This window comes from Centroberyx gerrardi, chromosome 5, assembly GCF_048128805.1.
Source record: "Centroberyx gerrardi isolate f3 chromosome 5, fCenGer3.hap1.cur.20231027, whole genome shotgun sequence".
Classification (NCBI taxonomy): domain Eukaryota; kingdom Metazoa; phylum Chordata; class Actinopteri; order Beryciformes; family Berycidae; genus Centroberyx; species Centroberyx gerrardi.
This window is the reverse complement of record NC_136001.1, coordinates 35252071-35271101: the sequence shown is the minus strand read 5'-3', so window position 1 is coordinate 35271101 and position 19031 is coordinate 35252071. Positions and strand designations below refer to the sequence as shown.

Sequence of the window (19031 nt, the reverse complement as noted above, 5' to 3'; positions counted from 1 at the left end):
CAGTATAAAGTTTGATGGCTTCAGTGACCCTTAAGTTTGTTTCACACCAGTCTTTGCTCTTTCGTTCTGCCTATTGGTTTTTGTTCTCATTTGCTGTTCTTATTGGGGTGCTTTTGGCCTATTGTTATCCGTCATACTTATTATTTTTCTTCCGGACACTTTTTTAAACTTTAATGTGGCTTGAACCGTTTGAGCTATCGACGCCGTTTCAACTCTCAAATGTTCAGCATGTTCAGGATTTGCATGCTATTACTTTTCTATGCGTTCGGATTTAAGGTTTTTTCACAATTTATGTTTAAACATGATATTTGTCCCCATAGAAATGAATGGAGGAATGTTCAGCCTGCTAGAGTGGATGATGTCATCACACACTCTAGGCACTCTAGAGGCTGTGATTTTTACTAAATATTCAAAGTTTTTAAACTGTGGTAGTTCCAACATTTTTCACCCTACATACACAAATTACACATCAAAGTGTTCAGCTACTTCTTCTGCCACTCACAATGTAAATATCTAAGTCATAGAGTTTTTGAATTATGAACGTTTGTTCAATACTAGTGCAAAACTGAGTTGGACAGTAGTTTTGCCTCTCATCAACAACTTTGTCTGTTTACACATTTTTGAACAATGATAATTTCCACAATTTTAACACTACATACATATACCTACCTTACATCAAAATGTTCAGCTACTTCTTCTGTCACACACAATGTAAATATAGTGAATTTATGTTTAAACATGATATTTTTCCCCATAGAAATGAATGGAGGAATGTTCAGCCTGCTAGAGTGGATGATGTCATCACACACTAGGCACTCTAGAGGCTGTGATTTTTACTAAATATTCAAGTTTTTAAACTGTGGTAGTTCCCACATTCACCCTACATACAGAGAGAGAGAGAGAGAGAGAGAGAGAGAGAGAGAGAGAGAGAGAGAGAGAGAGAGAGAGAGAGAGAGAGAGAGAGAGACACACACACAGAGATTTAGTTACCATTAAATCTACAATTATTCTACTTCCATTACTACTGCTAAAACTATTACTACTACTACTGCTACTAGTGCTACTACTACTACTACTACTACTACTAGTACTGCTGCTACTACTACTACTACTACTGCTGCTGCTGCCACTACTACTACTGCTACTACTACTACTACTACTGCTACTACTACTTCTAATACTGCTACTACTACTACTGCTACTACTTCTACTTCTAATACTGCTACCACTACTACTATTACTACTACTGCTACTACTACTACTGCTGCTATACTACTACTTCTAATACTGCTACTACTACTACAGTATCATACTACTGCTGCTGCTACTACTACTACTGCTAATACTTCTAATACTGCTACTACTACTTCTAATACTGCTACTACTACTACTACTACTGCTACTAGTGCTACTACTACTACTGCTACTACTGCTGCTACTACTACTACTACTGCCGCTACTACTACTTCTACGGTTACTTCTACTACTACTGCAAACAATACCACTATTACTACTACTAATTGTGTTACTCCTTCTACAACAACTAAAATTACTAATGGTATTACCACTATTACTCTTACCACTACCGCTGCTACCTGTGCTAGTACTATTTCAACTACATACTACTGTAAGAGTTACTACTGCAAATACTACTGCAAGTACTACTACCATAACTATCACTACTACTGCAGCTTCTACTGCTGCTATTGTTATTATACAACTACTAGATTGACAAATGCTTTCATTACTACTACTGCTGCTACTACTACTATTACTACTACTACTATTGCTACTTCTACTGTTTCTAATACTGATAGTCCAAATACTACTACTACTACTACTATTGCTACTTGTACTGTTACTAATACAGCTACCATTTTAAACTACTAATTCAACTACTTCAAACACTGAAACTACTACGACTATTACTGTTGTACTACTACTGGTGCTACAACTATTACTACTGCTACGACTACTGCTATTCCTACTTCTCCTGTTTCTAATACTGATAGTCCAAATACTACTACTACTGCTAATTATATTACTTCTACTACTGATATTACAACTGCTGCTTTTACTACAGCCCATACTACTACAACCTTTAAAAACATTAGTACCTATCCTTCCCTGTATTGATAACTACAGGACTTTTGGCTGTCAAATAAATTGCTTAAGATCCATATTCAAATTTTAAAGACACTGAAACTTCTTCAAATTACTTCAACTGTCTACCTTTTCAAGCAGAAGCAAGCACACAAATTTTCTTCAGAAAATGTAGCCTTTTCTAGTTTATGATTATAGTTCTGTTGAGTTTGTGAAAATTGATTGTTTTATCGATATTGTCCTTGTCCGGCTATTTGTCACCTTCATCTGCCATAATACATTGTACCTCTTTCGTATGCATAGGTTTTACTGCCACATTTTTATTTCTTTGATTTTGAGTGGGGGGCCCTGTGTCGCAGGACGGTACAGGTCCAGAAGTTCCCTCACTGCATGTTGTGGTGTGGTAAGCGTAACTGAGCTCACTGTTTGAACAGATCACTAAGTTTGATATTGCCGTGTTCTCCACTACTGCATGCTTGTGTGCTCGTGCTTCTGTCACATGGTGTGTTGACAGATAGCAGGGCATGTGACCCTGCCCTCACCTTTTTTATTGTGGCACATACATTGTCCAGTGAAGTGACATCTGCCAGTCTTTTGTCTTTTTAGTCTTTTAAAACTATTGTAAAATATTATATTTTGCTAACCCAATTTCCTTTCAGCATTCTTTTAAAGCATGCATTCCTTTCAATTAAATAGTCAAAAAAAATAATAATAATCATCATTTTGCACCTGGAATACTGTCTTGCCCTCAATTGTTGAACCTGTAACCTTTTGTCATCTGTTACATATAGATGGAGAAGGAAGGCTGCTCAACCAGCACTTTGCCAACCTTCATTTAAGACATGCTACAATTTATTCTCGCATGGCATATCAGCCCAGAAATCTCAGTTTTGATTAAAATAAACACATTAAGCTCAAATTAATTTTTTTAAGCTTTTAATTTAAGAGTGTAATACTAGTACACTTAGCTGATTTACCTGGGAAAAGAAAATGATTAATATATTTACCTGATTTACCTGAGAAAAGAAAATGTGTAATGTACTTACCTGATATACCTGGCAGCCACATTTTTTTTAATCTACATATTCTTCAGTATTACTGTAATGGGTGATTATTTTGAACTAACAGCTTCTATCCTGTCAACCCTATTACTGTTGTCAACCCTGTTACTTCAATATATTTTGATAATAATGTGATAAGCTCACCAAATGGGATGCAAATATTAATTTGTATGTGTAGGGAAGAGGAAAATAATTGGTTTCCTCTTCCCCTATTGTTTGAGTATTTGATTGACAGAATTTCCTCATTCTAAAATAATGGGGAAATTCTGTCAATAATGGTATTTTTTGAAAGGAAAGCAACAGTTGATGCTGCTCAACGCAAATTTAATGACTTTAATGAAGAAAAAAGCCATTTCATTAAAGTGCTATTGTTTTACAGATTATGGTAGAATGAGGGACAGTTAATTGAAAACATTAAAAAAGTATTAAAAAGTTTTAGAAACATGCATTGAAATCACTTTCAAACAATTGTGTGACAGTAACAGGGTTGACATATGCTAAGGTCTGTCAAAAATTTGCTCAAACTCCACAGCATTTAGCTGCCTAATTTGGACCAATACGTTTTTATGCAAGTCACATGCGTCGTCTTTCTGAGAAAATGTTAAAAAGATGGAAAATGGATACTTTAAAAAATAGACATCACTGTGTCCAAAAGGCACCAATTTCGAGGAATGACTCACAAGGATTTAAAATCAAGGTGTGTAGGTGAAGAAATCAGTTGAGACCATACTACAGTATAGGTTTGCCTTCATAAATGTCACATTCACACATTAAATACCTCATTAGACCTCATTATGTATACTCTTTGTTTACAGAATTTTTAACTTAAACTGTAGCAAAACAAGCTTGAGCTTTGCTATTTTTAGAACTTAGTAAAGCTTACCCTCATTAATGATGAGTGAAAATAAAATGAGTTTCATTAGAACATAAAAGAGGTTGATGAACTCAGAACATGTAGTAATGGAAAAGTATTCCAAACAAATTATAAATACATGCAACACAACACCCACTGTACGGTTGCTGCTACTCTATTGAATCTTATCCTCTGGCATGAAGTCCTAAAAGTTTATAAGCACTACGCATACCAAAAAAGGCTTGCCAGTTATGGTTGCAATGTTGCAAGCACAAGTGTTAAAGCTTGACCTGATTTATTTTTAGATGTGTCTTTTTAATTTGTCAAATCAAATTAATTCATACCACAGTGTGTATTGAAACAAATTACAAATTAAGTAGTAGGTCAAATTTAAATATTTATTTGCAATACTGAATAAAATCTTAAATTGAGTTAAGAGATGTTGGTAAATCTGATGTATTGTAATCAGTGCAAACATTATACATATAGGATTGTTTCCTATGTTGAATCTGTTAGATTTTAGGCTTAACTGGTTCACATATGTTACAGTGTCAACTAAGAGTTCACTTATAACACATGAAATATATGGACAGAAAATGATTTCTCATCTTGTATTACATGAGACAGTTAGATGGCAAATTATTTTGCACTACAAGATGGGGGCCAATGAAGAGTCAAATGCAAATGAAAATGCATTAGAGCCTTTTGAAGACATCCCCATATTTAGTTTCTGCTTGGCCTGCAGAATGACATTAATATAAGAAGGCTCATGATGAGATGGACAGACTGCAGGGGATTTCAGAGACTACGAACTGGTGGTAAGTGAGACTGATGTTTGAGCTGTCATTCTTGGCAAAGAAGTTGTATTGAGATGCTTTAGTGCTTGACACACATGTTTAATTAATAACAAGTTTAATATTTATTAATGGCATGATAATGTGAGATGGGAAAAGCTCTTCAATGTGAATACAGCTATGAGTCAAGGGTAAAAATCTGGTTGTGTGACTATAATTTAAATGTAGCAAATGTTAATGAGTAATATTATACTAATCTGTATTTGGTTATAATATACTAATCTGTAATCTCTATACTACCTGTATCACAACTCAATGGATAACTCATAAACATCACAAAAAACTCTTTGTTCATTTAGGGGTTGTGAAAAGTTACTCTGTGATTGGGTGGTAGAAAAAGGTGAGAGTTACCTTTTCTCTATTTAAACCACAGAATATAAAGAATCCTTGTATCATACAGTGTTCAGTCTCCAAAGCAAACAATGCACACATCAGATAAGAGGAAAGTTAATTTCTGTTTGGCAATCTACAGAAAGCCGCCAACATGAGTACTGACGCGGAGATGGCCGTTTATGGCAAGGCCGCCATTTATCTCCGTAAGCCAGAGAAGGAGAGGATTGAGGCTCAAACCGCACCCTTTGATGCCAAATCTGCTGCCTATGTGGCTGATGTTAAGGAGCTGTACCTTAAATGTACAATCCTGAAGAAAGACGGTGGCAAAGTCACCGTGAAAGTTCTTGCCAACCAGGAGGTAGGTTGAAGTTTCATGAAACTCACAGCAGTGCAATTTACAGTTGGAATTTCAACACAAGCTGAAATTGTGTTTCAATATTTCAGGAGAGGACGGTTAAGGAGGATGATGTCACCCCTATGAACCCTCCCAAGTATGACAAAATTGAGGACATGGCCATGATGACCCATCTCAATGAAGCCGCTGTGCTGTATAACCTCAAAGAGCGTTATGCAGCATGGATGATCTACGTAAGCTCTTCTGCCTATGGAGTAAAGTATAATATTGCACATGGACTCATATACAACATACTGTGAGTGGTCATATCTCTCTCATCCCCTTCAGACCTACTCTGGGCTGTTCTGTGCAACTGTGAATCCCTACAAGTGGCTCCCAGTGTACGATGCTGAGGTTGTATCTGCTTACAGAGGCAAAAAGCGCATGGAGGCTCCACCCCACATCTTCTCTGTCTCTGATAATGCCTACCAGTTCATGGCTACTGGTATGTTCTTGTCAAGAAAATGTATAAACTCTCAATAAACTCAATAACTTATGTTACATAGATAAGAAATATATTTCTTCATTTTTCCTTTTGCAGATAGGGAGAACCAGTCTGTCTTGATCACGTAAGTTTTATATCTATTGCACCTCTGTAAGACCAATAGAATCAAACAAATTGAGTTAATTTCTCTGAATCTACATATCCATCCCCAGTGGAGAATCTGGTGCTGGAAAGACTGTGAACACCAAGCGTGTCATCCAGTACTTTGCAACAATCTCAGTGGGTGGTGGAGAAAAGAAGAAGGAGGCAACATCAGGAAAGATGCAGGTATATTATCATGAGGATTTTATAAAAACATTGGAAACATTTCTGAAAAATGAAGACATAATAGAAATGTACTACTGAAATGAATGTTAAAATAAAAAAAACGTATTACAGGGGTCACTGGAGGACCAGATTATTGCAGCCAATCCCTTGCTGGAAGCCTATGGTAATGCCAAGACTGTGAGGAATGACAACTCCTCTCGTTTTGTAAGTATGGAGGGATTTCAAACTGTGAGAAATATCTTCAATTATATATTGCCTATGCAGAGGGATGTTAAACAATATGCTATTCCAAACAGGGTAAATTCATCAGAATTCATTTTGGCACAACTGGTAAACTGGCTAGTGCTGATATTGAGACATGTAAGTATCAATTTCACATATTAAATGGAATGACTGGCATTATCAGTGGTGTAGATTTTGATTCATGAACAATGCTTACAGATCTGCTGGAGAAGTCTAGAGTGTCGTTCCAGCTTCCTGATGAGAGAGGCTACCACATCTTCTACCAGATGATGACCAACCACAAACCTGAGCTGATTGGTAAGATTAACATTGCGATACAATGTTAAAACAACCCACGTTGTTCACATGGTCCATAACCAGTCATTCCTTTAAACCTTTTTTGATCTCCAGAAATGACGCTCATCACCACCAACCCCTATGACTTCCCCATGTGCAGTCAGGGTCAGATTACTGTGGCCAGCATTGATGACAAAGAAGAGTTGGTTGCCACTGATGTGAGTGATGTTCACTCTCATTTTCATTTTCTTAATCTATTATACATTCAATATTCCATCACAATTACTCAGTAAAATGTATTTTCCATAGTGACTTTTACTCAGTGTCAATATCTCTATTGAATACAGACTGCTATTGATATTCTGGGCTTCACCAATGAGGAGAAGATGGGCATCTACAAGTTTACCGGTGCTGTGCTCCACCATGGTAACATGAAGTTCAAGCAGAAGCAGCGTGAAGAGCAGGCTGAGCCAGATGGCACAGAGGGTGAGGATTAACTTCATGGATGAGTTAAAAAATCTCTGGCGTGAAATGAATCAAATATGCATTTTCTATTATGTCACATTTTAGAAATCAGTCATATATCGTATATATATAGTAAATGTATTTTTGTGACATTTTCAGAGGCTGACAAGATTTCTTACTTGTTGGGCCTGAACTCGGCTGACATGCTGAAGGCTCTGTGTTACCCCAGAGTGAAGGTCGGAAATGAGTATGTCACCAAGGGACAGACTGTGCAACAGGTCAGCAGATTATTCTGTTGTTTAATTCATTTCATACAATCTCATAATTAAATTAAGGGCCAGTACATGAATGTGGTTAAGTTCCTTATGAAGCTGAAGTATGTAGAAAGTATTTCTGTTGTAATGGAGGAATTTCATGAATTACATTTATCTGGAATAGATAGTTTGCATCTGAATGTCCTCTGTTACCTGTCACTGCATGTGTTGATTGCCGTATCATTAGTTCTATTTCAGTTAAAATTGCACTGCTAGACATAATATTTGTCGTGTAGGCAAAAAAATCAAGTAATCCAGTGTCTAAATTTCAGTTGAAGGATCTCTACTTTATTAAATCTGTGAGAGGACCCTCTTTGTGACACTGTGGATTCTAATGATATTGATTCAAACAAAACTTTTCTTCAGGTCCTGAACTCAGTGAGCGCCCTGGCTAAGTCTATCTATGAAAGAATGTTCTTGTGGATGGTCATCCGCATCAACCAAATGCTGGACACCAAGCAGCCAAGGCAATTCTTCATTGGTGTGCTGGACATTGCTGGTTTTGAAATCTTTGATGTAAGTATGCATTCATGGTAATGGATTGAGAAGATAATTTTGTAACAGAAGTTTTTTGTTTGCGATATATTAGGTTAATCCTATTTCCACCTACAGTTCAACAGCATGGAGCAGTTGTGTATCAACTTCACCAATGAGAAACTGCAACAGTTCTTCAACCACCACATGTTTGTCCTGGAGCAAGAGGAGTACAAGAAGGAGGGTATCATCTGGGAGTTCATTGACTTTGGCATGGACTTGGCTGCGTGCATTGAGCTCATTGAAAAGGTACACAATAATGTTGTGACTTTATGTTAGAATTCATGATATGCTACAACAGTGCCACTTCATGATGTATCTCTTTGCACTTTTTATACAGCCCATGGGCATCTTCTCCATCCTTGAAGAGGAGTGCATGTTCCCAAAGGCCTCAGACACTACCTTCAAGAACAAGCTGTATGACCAGCACCTCGGTAAAAACAAAGCATTTGAGAAGCCCAAGCCAACCAAAGGCAAGGCTGAGGCCCATTTCTCTCTGGTGCACTATGCTGGAACTGTGGACTACAATATCTGTGGCTGGCTGGACAAGAACAAGGATCCCCTGAACGACTCTGTTATTCAGCTGTACCAGAAGTCTGGTGTTAAGCTGCTGCCTACCCTGTATCCCCCTGTTGTTGAAGGTACAGTATCACTTTTTTAACGCTTATTAGGATTATGGGAATTAATGAATGTTTTTGTCTTTAAGATAAACAATATGCCTACTCAAAAAAGTCAGTTGAATGATAAAGTCTTGATATTAATAAATCAACAAATCAACAGAGACCGGCGGTGGCAAGAAGGGAGGCAAGAAGAAGGGTGGTTCCATGCAGACTGTGTCCTCACAGTTCAGGGTAAATTTTAAGAACAGCCTTAAGTGCCTGTTCGTAATTAAACTCAAATAAATGCAAGTTTTTATTTTTATTTTATGCTTTTCATGAAGAATGTTTGGTTTTATCTTGTATTTACAGGAGAACTTGGGCAAGCTTATGACCAACTTGAGGAGCACTCATCCTCACTTTGTACGTTGCCTGATTCCCAATGAGTCAAAGACTCCAGGTACACTGACAGCTAACCAATGTTCTTAATATTGTCTGTACATGTTGCAGTCATTAACACAGCTTAGGGGTAGTGAGTCTTTTACTTTGTCATTAATAATTATGAAGTAACAACTTCTTCACAGGTCTGATGGAAAACTTCCTGGTTATCCACCAGCTGAGGTGTAACGGTGTGCTGGAGGGTATCAGAATCTGCAGGAAAGGTTTCCCCAGCAGAATCCTCTATGCTGACTTCAAGCAGAGGTATTACCTAATTTACCACAGAGTTTTCCTAACTTTGAAAAGAAGGTCCCGAATGTGACCATTAACTGTTTTGCAATAGGTACAAAGTACTGAATGCCAGTGTCATCCCTGAGGGTCAATTCATTGACAACAAGAAGGCCTCTGAGAAGCTGCTTGGGTCAATTGATGTGAATCATGAGGAGTATAAATTTGGACACACCAAGGTAAACAATTGAGTAAAAAAAAACTAAACTCTGTTTCATGGATGAAAATCAATTGTCCATAATATTTTTATGTTCTCGTCAGGTGTTCTTCAAAGCTGGTCTACTAGGTACCCTTGAGGAGATGCGAGATGAGAAGCTTGCTGCTCTGGTCACCATGACTCAGGCTCTCTGCCGTGGCTACGTCATGAGGAAGGAGTTTGTGAAGATGATGGAAAGGAGGCAAGTGGAAATTCTAACCATATATTTAGGCTGAATGCAGTGCCAAAATGACTTTGTACATAACAGTGATTTCCTTCCATAGGGAAGCCATTTACAGCATCCAGTACAATATCCGCTCATTCATGAATGTGAAACACTGGCCATGGATGAAGGTGTACTACAAGATTAAGCCCCTTCTGCAGAGTGCTGAAACTGAGAAGGAGCTACAGAACATGAAGGAAAACTATGAGAAGATGAAAACAGACCTGGCCACGGCCCTGGCTAAGAAGAAGGAACTGGAGGAGAAGATGGTGTCTCTTCTGCAGGAGAAGAATGATCTGCAGCTGCAAGTGGCATCTGTGAGTAGATGTCAACAGAAAGCTTTGTTGATTTCTCACATCTTTTCCAGAGCAAATGTTGAAATATTTTCCCCTTTTCACTTTTGTTCTAACTAGGAATCAGAGAATCTGTCAGATGCTGAGGAGAGATGTGAGGGACTTATCAAGAGTAAGATCCAGATGGAGGCAAAACTCAAAGAGACAAGTGAGAGACTGGAGGATGAGGAGGAAGTCAATGCTGAGCTAACTGCCAAGAAGAGGAAACTGGAGGATGAATGCTCTGAGCTCAAGAAGGACATTGATGACCTGGAGCTTACCTTAGCCAAAGTGGAGAAGGAGAAGCATGCCACTGAGAACAAGGTTCATGGATATTCACTCTGTCTAATATATCATCCAATATTTGAATAATTACCCAATTATGACAATATGTTTTTACATATTCAGGTGAAGAACCTGACTGAAGAGATGGCCTCTCAAGATGAGAGCATTGCTAAGCTGACAAAGGAGAAGAAAGCCCTCCAAGAGGCACATCAGCAGACTCTTGATGACCTGCAGGCAGAGGAAGACAAAGTCAACACTCTGACCAAGGCCAAGACCAAGCTTGAGCAGCAAGTGGATGATGTGAGTTCATGAACATGCTGTTTGCTATTCAATAAGAATATATGCTTGCTGTAATTATAAACACGTGGTATTTTGCAGCTTGAAGGTTCTCTGGAGCAAGAGAAGAAGCTCCGCATGGACCTTGAGAGAGCAAAGAGGAAGCTCGAGGGCGATCTGAAACTGGCCCAGGAATCCGTCATGGATCTTGAGAATGACAAGCAGCAGTCTGACGAGAAAATCAAGAAGTAATGTGGACAGAATTTGAAAACTGTATGCACAAAATATGTTATTGCAACCAGTATCTTATGATGATGACATTTACTCAACAGGAAGGACTTTGAGATAAGCCAGCATCTCAGTAAGATTGAAGATGAACAATCCTTGGGTGCTCAGCTACAGAAGAAGATTAAAGAGCTCCAGGTGTGTAATGTTTGATTTCAAATCTATGTCAGACTTATCATTGAGTTTTTATGCAATGTGTCAGTTGCATACATTCATTTAACAATATTTCTTAACTTTCAAGGCTCGTATTGAGGAACTGGAGGAAGAGATCGAGGCTGAGCGTGCTGCTCGCGCCAAGGTTGAGAAGCAGAGAGCTGACCTCTCCAGGGAACTTGAAGAGATCAGTGAGAGACTTGAGGAGGCCGGTGGAGCCACTGCTGCTCAGATTGAGATGAACAAGAAGCGTGAAGCTGAGTTCCAGAAGCTGCGTCGTGACCTTGAGGAGTCCACCTTACAGCATGAAGCCACTGCTGCTGCTCTCCGCAAGAAGCAGGCTGACAGTGTTGCAGAGCTGGGAGAACAGATCGACAACCTGCAGCGTGTCAAGCAGAAGCTGGAGAAGGAGAAGAGTGAATACAAGATGGAGATTGATGACCTCTCCAGCAACATGGAAGCTGTGGCAAAGGCCAAGGTATAACGTTATTTCATATACATATGTATATACACACTTGAGAAAAAACGTAGTATTAGTGGAAGAATTATTGAACCTGTCTAATGTTGATAAACAGGGAAATCTCGAGAAGATGTGCCGCACCCTTGAGGACCAGTTCAGTGAACTTAAGGCTAAGAATGACGAGAATGTTCGCCAGATAAATGACATCAGCGCTCAGAGAGCAAGACTGATGACAGAGAATGGCAAGTCTTACTTTCATTGACTTGTTCATAAAATATACCAATGTACTTTTGAACTCAATCCATAATTAGACTCAATCTATAATTAGAAGCCATTTTATTTTTTTTACTTTAATGCTGGGCCAGTTAGAAGTGTATATATTTCAAATAAAAAAATCCATTTCCATCTAGGTGAGTTTGGTCGTCAGCTTGAGGAGAAAGAAGCCCTTGTCTCCCAGCTGACCAGAGGCAAGCAAGCCTTCACACAGCAGATTGAGGAGCTAAAGAGACAAATTGAGGAGGAAGTTAAGGTGAGGAAAATTGTCAAAGATTTCATGATTTTTTAAGGATTGCATGTTCATATATTCACTGGTTTTTATTTTAATAATCTTTTCCAGGCCAAGAATGCCCTTGCCCATGGTGTGCAATCAGCCCGCCATGACTGTGATCTTCTGAGGGAGCAGTTTGAGGAGGAGCAGGAGGCCAAGGCAGAGCTGCAACGTGGAATGTCCAAGGCCAACAGTGAAGTGGCCCAATGGAGGAGCAAGTATGAAACTGATGCTATCCAGCGCACTGAGGAGCTTGAAGAGTCAAAGTGAGTCAATGAAGATTTTGTTTTTCCTAACGGTCCCCCCAAAATACTTGTTAGAATAGTATACATGAATGATTACATTTGGAAAATGCTTAACAGGAAAAAGCTTGCCCAGCGCCTTCAGGAAGCTGAGGAACAGATTGAGGCTGTGAACTCCAAGTGTGCGTCTCTGGAGAAAACCAAACAGAGGCTCCAGGGCGAGGTGGAGGACCTCATGATTGATGTGGAGAGAGCCAATTCTTTGGCTGCCAACCTTGACAAGAAGCAGAGGAACTTTGATAAGGTGTGTTGACACTGATTACCTTGTCAAAACCACTGGAAGTGTCAAAGTATAACCATTCCAAAATTGGGTAACATTGCTCATTTTAAATTACTATGCAGGTTCTGGCAGATTGGAAGCAGAAATACGAGGAGGGTCAGGCAGAGCTTGAGGGAGCTCAGAAAGAGGCTCGTTCTCTCAGCACTGAACTGTTCAAGATGAAAAACTCTTATGAGGAAGCTCTGGATCAACTGGAGACCCTGAAGCGGGAGAACAAGAACCTGCAACGTGAGTTCTCATCTGATGTTAGCAATAGTAATTTGAAATATGTTCATGATTGTTAAAGCCCCTATGTGTAGGATTTTAAAATTGTTGATTTTGTCGACCTCTAGTGGTAGTGCCTAAAAAAGACACTCTTAGTGGCATTTGCGATACCCAGCTCCATACAGCTGGAATATGTAAACAAAGTACTGCTGCAGATAACTGTAGCTCAAGCATTAGTTTCTATATCCTACTATAAATGAGGAAATCTCTGTCCGTCCGCATCCATTTTGCTCCTCAACGGGTTGGCCAATCAATCTCAAACTGCACATGGCCATTGAGCATTGGCATAGGCAGGGACTGACGGAGCTCATTTTTCCATTTTCACAAATTTACGCTGTTTATGCGCCTTTCTGGCAAGTCTGCGCGGAGTTGTGGCGCGTGCATCTCCGGAAGTCTGCACGTAGTTGTGGCGCGCGCATCCCCAGGTAGGGACTAGTTATTCCTAATCACAGCATTGTACTATGAAGTAGTTTGCTATTGTGACAATTCGAGTTAACAGATGTTTGGGAGATCGCTGTCTGTGAACATAGCCTATCCAACATTTACTATTCTGATGCTACGAGCTACAGCTAATGGAAAATCCTACCACTAACGAACTAGACTAAAAACAAATCAAGATAATCGGAGATGGAGTTGTATTAAATGTGGCGATTACGGCCGATCAAGCTGGGAGAAGGCCAGACACACGAACCCGACACAGGATATCGGAAACAGACGGCAAATGCAGACTGAACGACGTGATTACAACCCACACACTACGGACAGGAGGAACGCCATGGTCTGCTCACTAATGTAAGTCGCTATGATAGTTTCCTTCCCTTCTGTAGCCCCACTCTCTGTCGGCAGCCGACTTTGTACTGACAAGTGAAGCTAATTTGCTAGATTAGGTTACATACTGTACAGTTAGCTGACTACATAAACAAACTATGCCATTACACATAACCGCAGATATAACCCACACTGGTCCTAAAATATAGTTAAAAGCTTCGGTAACACAATTTGATACCCTTATTGGTATTTCACTTACATGTGTAGGAGAAAGAAAGCCAGCTGTATGTCTGTCTTAAACCCCTTCAGCTCCTGGAGCTCTCCGATGAGTGAACGCCTGGCCGGTTAACTCTGGTCTGACCCCATGCTTTGTCACTCTCCTTCTTAGCTCTTGTAGGCTGATTATCAATACGCATTCTTGTGCATTCTCATGTCCTCCATGACACGTTTTACGTAATATCTAACCGCCGAAGTACGATTCCAAAAGAAAAGATCGACAGGACGGAGGACGGATAGAAACCCCGGAAGTTTCCTTGCCAGCCTCCAAATATCGAGGAAGCATCGGATGGTGACTTGACCGACGAGAACGAACTGAAAGCCCCAAGATTCATTGCGACAACGGCAAGCAGCGCTGCAGTCTGCAGTACAGAGCCGGTTAACAGGTGGAAGCTGTGTGTCTTAATTAATCACACACGCGATGTGAAGCACACAGTCCATTTCAAATTGCAAGGAAGCTTCTCTGTGCTGACTTTCACGAGAAGATTGTTCTCCCCAAGACAACTTGGGAAGAACGTTCTCCACAAGAACACAAGTATTGACTTGGCATTCTTGGTTTTGATAATCAGCCGTAGCCTCATATAGAGCTAATGCTCGGCGCCGATGGGTCCGTGGGGCTCACAGGGTTTGGTGACCGCTGGGTCCGATCTGCCATGTTCCGGGGGGCCGGGAAAGGGGTACTTCAAGCTGATCGATCCGTGGGGCTACCGGGAGCTCCGGGTCTCACGCTCCCCTCCCTCACCTTCTTAGCTCTTTTAGCCTCTTCTGTTATAGGCTTCTTGTTTTGTTTTGTTACAGAGGGTCCAGCAGTTAGAGTTCTGTCTTCCATGTTACCACCATCTGCCATATTGATTAGCTTCATGCTGTTCAATCTAAGCAACTAGCCTGCATTCACACTGTTGTCTTCCTGGTGTGGTTGAGACGCCTCCTTTGGACTTACAGCACTTTGCGCCAGTTCGTACCCACGGACACAGAGAATGAACAGACTGAAAGCAACACATAGACCAAACCAAAAATTTTCTACACAATGGTCTCATTTTTCTACTGACAAACTTTTATGGTATCAAAATTAATTGGAGGATGATATAATCAGATACAAATTCTACACCTAGCGGCTTTAACTAACTGTCTATCAGTTAGAATGAGATACATAGCCTTCATTCTTTGACTTTGGCAATATTATACATATACAACCTTCTGCAGAGGAAATCTCAGACCTGACTGAACAGATTGGTGAGACTGGAAAAAGCATCCATGAGCTGGAGAAGTCCAAGAAGCAGGTGGAGACAGAGAAGTCAGAGATCCAGACAGCTCTTGAGGAGGCTGAGGTGAAATTTCAACTGGAAAGCTTAACATTAGAATTGCTAATGTATATGTTTTCCTTTGTCCGTAAAATTGACATGTCTTATTGAACAATAGAGACATGCCCAATATTACATTCAGATGGAAAAATGGGCTATGTTTTAATATTTGTTACATTTTAGGGAACTCTGGAACATGAGGAGTCCAAGATTCTGCGTGTCCAGCTGGAGCTCAACCAGGTCAAAGGTGAGGTTGACAGAAAGCTGGCAGAGAAAGATGAGGAGATGGAGCAGATCAAGAGGAACAGCCAGAGGGTGATTGACTCCATGCAGACTACTCTTGACTCTGAGGTCAGGAGCAGGAACGATGCCCTGAGAATCAAAAAGAAGATGGAGGGAGATCTGAATGAGATGGAGATTCAGCTGAGCCATGCTAACCGCCAGGCTTCTGAGGCCCAGAAGCAGCTGAGGAATGTCCAGGGACAACTGAAGGTACATCACATGACAACTGTACATGCCATTCTATGTGCAGCAAAATTCTGATCTTTGTCTGTTTCTACAACACAATCTTAACATTAGGATGCCCAGCTGCACCTTGATGATGCTCTCAGAGCGCAGGAAGACCTCAAGGAGCAAGCTGCTATGGTTGAGCGTAGGAATGGTCTCATGGTGGCTGAAATTGAAGAGCTGAGGGTTGGTCTGGAACAGACAGAGAGAGGCCGTAAAGTGGCTGAGCAAGAGCTGGTGGATGCTAGTGAGCGTGTTGGATTGCTGCACTCTCAAGTAAACAAAATAATTTCTTCACTAATTCTATAATCAATACATTTTTAAATAATACGTGCACATCATTATAGTCATTGCTAAACTGAATTTTTCCTTCCTCTTCCTAGAATACAAGCCTTATGAACACAAAGAAGAAGCTGGAGGCTGACCTGGTCCAAGTCCAGAGTGAAGTAGATGACAGTGTTCAGGAAGCAAGGAATGCAGAGGAGAAGGCCAAGAAAGCCATCACTGATGTGGGTTTACATTTTATTTCATAGTCATCCAGATCTCATCCATACATCTGGAAGAACATGAATTCGTATGGCATTTCTAATTAACATAAATTATTCATTTTCTAGGCTGCTATGATGGCTGAAGAGCTGAAGAAAGAACAGGACACTAGCTCTCATCTGGAGAGGATGAAGAAGAACCTGGAGATCACAGTCAAGGACCTGCAGCACCGCCTGGATGAGGCTGAGAACTTGGCCATGAAGGGTGGCAAGAAACAGCTCCAGAAACTGGAGTCCAGGGTAAGATAAAACAAAATCGCTCAATGGTTTAGAATCTAAATACATCTCTGACTTGCTCTTACCATAATAACCCCTTGAAGACCCCTTAGATCATATGGGACCAGTCTGCTAACTATCCCCAGAGTTAAAACTTAGCATGGTGAGGCAGCATTTAGTTATTATGCTACACATAGCTGGAAGAAACTTCCAGAAGATCTCAGAAGTGCCCCGACTTTGACCACTTTTAAAACTTGGCTCAAAACTTTTATGTTCTGCACTGCCTATGCAACTTGACCTTTACCTCTTTTTATGCATTTCATTTTTTTATTTATTCTCTCCTCATACACTTTTTTAAATATTTTTTTTGTATTTGTTTTTTATCTGTATTTCTAATCTAATGTTCTTATTTACCTCGTGTAAAGCACTTGAATTGCCTTTGTGTACGAAATGTGCAATATAAATAAACTTGCCTTGCCTTACACAGATTACAGTAAATGACATTACAAAATATGCAGAATGAGTCTCATAGTTTATAATTCATTTCTGAAGGTGCGTGAGCTGGAGGCAGAGATTGAAGCTGAACAGAGACGTGGAGGAGACGCTGTTAAAGGTGTCCGTAAATATGAGAGGAGAGTGAAGGAACTCACATACCAGGTATACCAAGCTTACTTTGTGACAATGTTCCTATTGACTAAATGACCATATTAAAAGATATGCCAATTATTAATGGTCATTCATGTTTGTGTTCATACTTACATTAGACTGAAGAGGACAAGAAGAATGGCGCCCGGCTGCAGGCTCTGGTAGACAAGCTGCAACTGAAGGTGAAGGCCTACAAGAGGCAGGCTGAGGAAGCGGTAAGTGTAAAAATGCTTCATCTATTTGCAAACGTTTTCACATTTTTTACTCTAGTCTTAGGATTTGCAATGAGAATTTATGATGGTTTCACAGGAGGAGCAGGCCAACACTCACCTGACAAAGTGCAGGAAGATTCAGCACGAGTTGGAGGAGGCTGAAGAGCGAGCTGATATTGCCGAGTCTCAGGTCAACAAGCTGAGAGCTAAGAGCCGTGACTCTGGCAAGGTAAACACACATTTTTCATCAGTGCATGTTAATTCATTGAATATTAACTTTGGAATTACTGAAAAATCTTCTTTGGGTTTGTCTAAAACTGTTTATATTTCACAGGGAAAAGAAGCAGCTGAATAAATTCTTTCATTAGAAGCATTGGAAGAAGTCATAAAATATGACAACGCTGTTGATTACATACAATAAATGTTACCACAAATATTTGTCTTGTATTTATTCATTGCCTCTAGCTGCTCTTTTAAAATCAATAACATTTAACACTGAACTACATGCGACAAGACAAACACCACCAAGTAAATAAGTCTTTTTAAAACCACTTAACTTTCCCGGGGTGCGAGACCCTCCCCTGGGGTCTGAGCTTTGGCGCTGGTCCAGCTTCAGTCAGAGTCTGCTGTGGGGGAAACTGCCGGTCCAGCGCAGTGAGGCGTCTCCACGTGCTGCAGGAGAGCCTCGACAACAGGCTGGAGAGCGGACAAAGGCACTCCTATATCCCCGCTACCTTATCCCAGCCCTGCCTCATACAGGAACCTCGCCCTACGACCCGCTACCTATCTTCACCGTCGGCAGCCCTAAACGGCGTGCAAACGGCAGCCACCCTCCAGTAATGAGTGCAATACGAGTCGCTCGGCTGGGCTACCGCCCCGTAACGTTCACCGAGCTCCGCTCTCCAGAGACACGAGCGCCCGCTCAATCTGCTCCTTTCAATACTACTCCGTTCTCTAAAACACTCCCCCCCACAGGTGCAGTCACTTGCCTCCTCATCACTGGTGCAATCACTCACCCACTCTCTTCTACCTCCCTCCCAGGCACACAGTGTCACTCACTACACATGCAATAGTCCAGCCCCTCCGGAAGAAACCCAACCTAGATCCTACAATCCCTAACAACTACAGGCCTATTTCAAAACTGCCCTTTCTTTCAAAAAAATTCTAGAGAAGGTTGTTTTGACTCAGGTGCTGCCCTTTTTGAACTACAATAACATATTTGAGAAATTTCAGTCAGGTTTTAGACCACTTCACAGCACAGAGACTGCACTGCTCAAGGTAACTAATGACCTCCTGCTAGCTGCCAATGCAGGTAACTGTACTATTATGATTTTCTTAGACCTAACCGCTGTCTTTGATACAGTAAATCATTCAACCTTGATCGACCACCTACGGCACTGGGTTAGTATTACTGACACAGCACTTCTCTGGTTT

At 40.5% G+C, this 19031-nt stretch overlaps 1 protein-coding gene across 1 annotated transcript; it reads left to right on the top strand.

The window, feature by feature from the left end:
* Positions 1–5355: 5355 nt before the first annotated feature.
* LOC139931428 (myosin heavy chain, fast skeletal muscle-like) lies at positions 5356–18028 on the top strand. The gene is made up of 39 exons (XM_078283508.1): positions 5356–5562; positions 5649–5792; positions 5887–6043; positions 6140–6167; positions 6256–6370; positions 6482–6574; positions 6667–6730; positions 6812–6910; positions 7004–7107; positions 7237–7375; positions 7514–7632; positions 8035–8184; positions 8281–8451; positions 8543–8843; positions 8983–9053; positions 9171–9258; positions 9383–9500; positions 9580–9703; positions 9786–9922; positions 10005–10260; positions 10357–10599; positions 10684–10860; positions 10939–11084; positions 11169–11259; positions 11363–11752; positions 11850–11976; positions 12145–12263; positions 12351–12547; positions 12644–12827; positions 12926–13091; positions 15375–15499; positions 15656–15964; positions 16052–16255; positions 16363–16488; positions 16594–16764; positions 17293–17397; positions 17505–17600; positions 17695–17826; positions 17932–18028. Exons 1-39 carry the CDS (start codon positions 5356–5358, stop codon positions 17950–17952), a joined length of 5814 nt encoding a protein of 1937 aa, XP_078139634.1. The 3' UTR covers positions 17953–18028.
* Positions 18029–19031: the final 1003 nt, after the last annotated feature.

Bases quoted from the DNA above. Each gene is read 5' to 3' on its own strand.
- LOC139931428 (XM_078283508.1), top strand. From the start codon at position 5,356: ATGAGTACTGACGCGGAGATGGCCGTTTATGGCAAGGCCGCCATTTAT. The intron at 6,168-6,255 runs GTAAGTTTTATA...ATCCATCCCCAG, and splicing joins AACCAGTCTGTCTTGATCAC to TGGAGAATCTGGTGCTGGAA. The intron at 10,861-10,938 runs GTGAGTTCATGA...GGTATTTTGCAG, and splicing joins TTGAGCAGCAAGTGGATGAT to CTTGAAGGTTCTCTGGAGCA.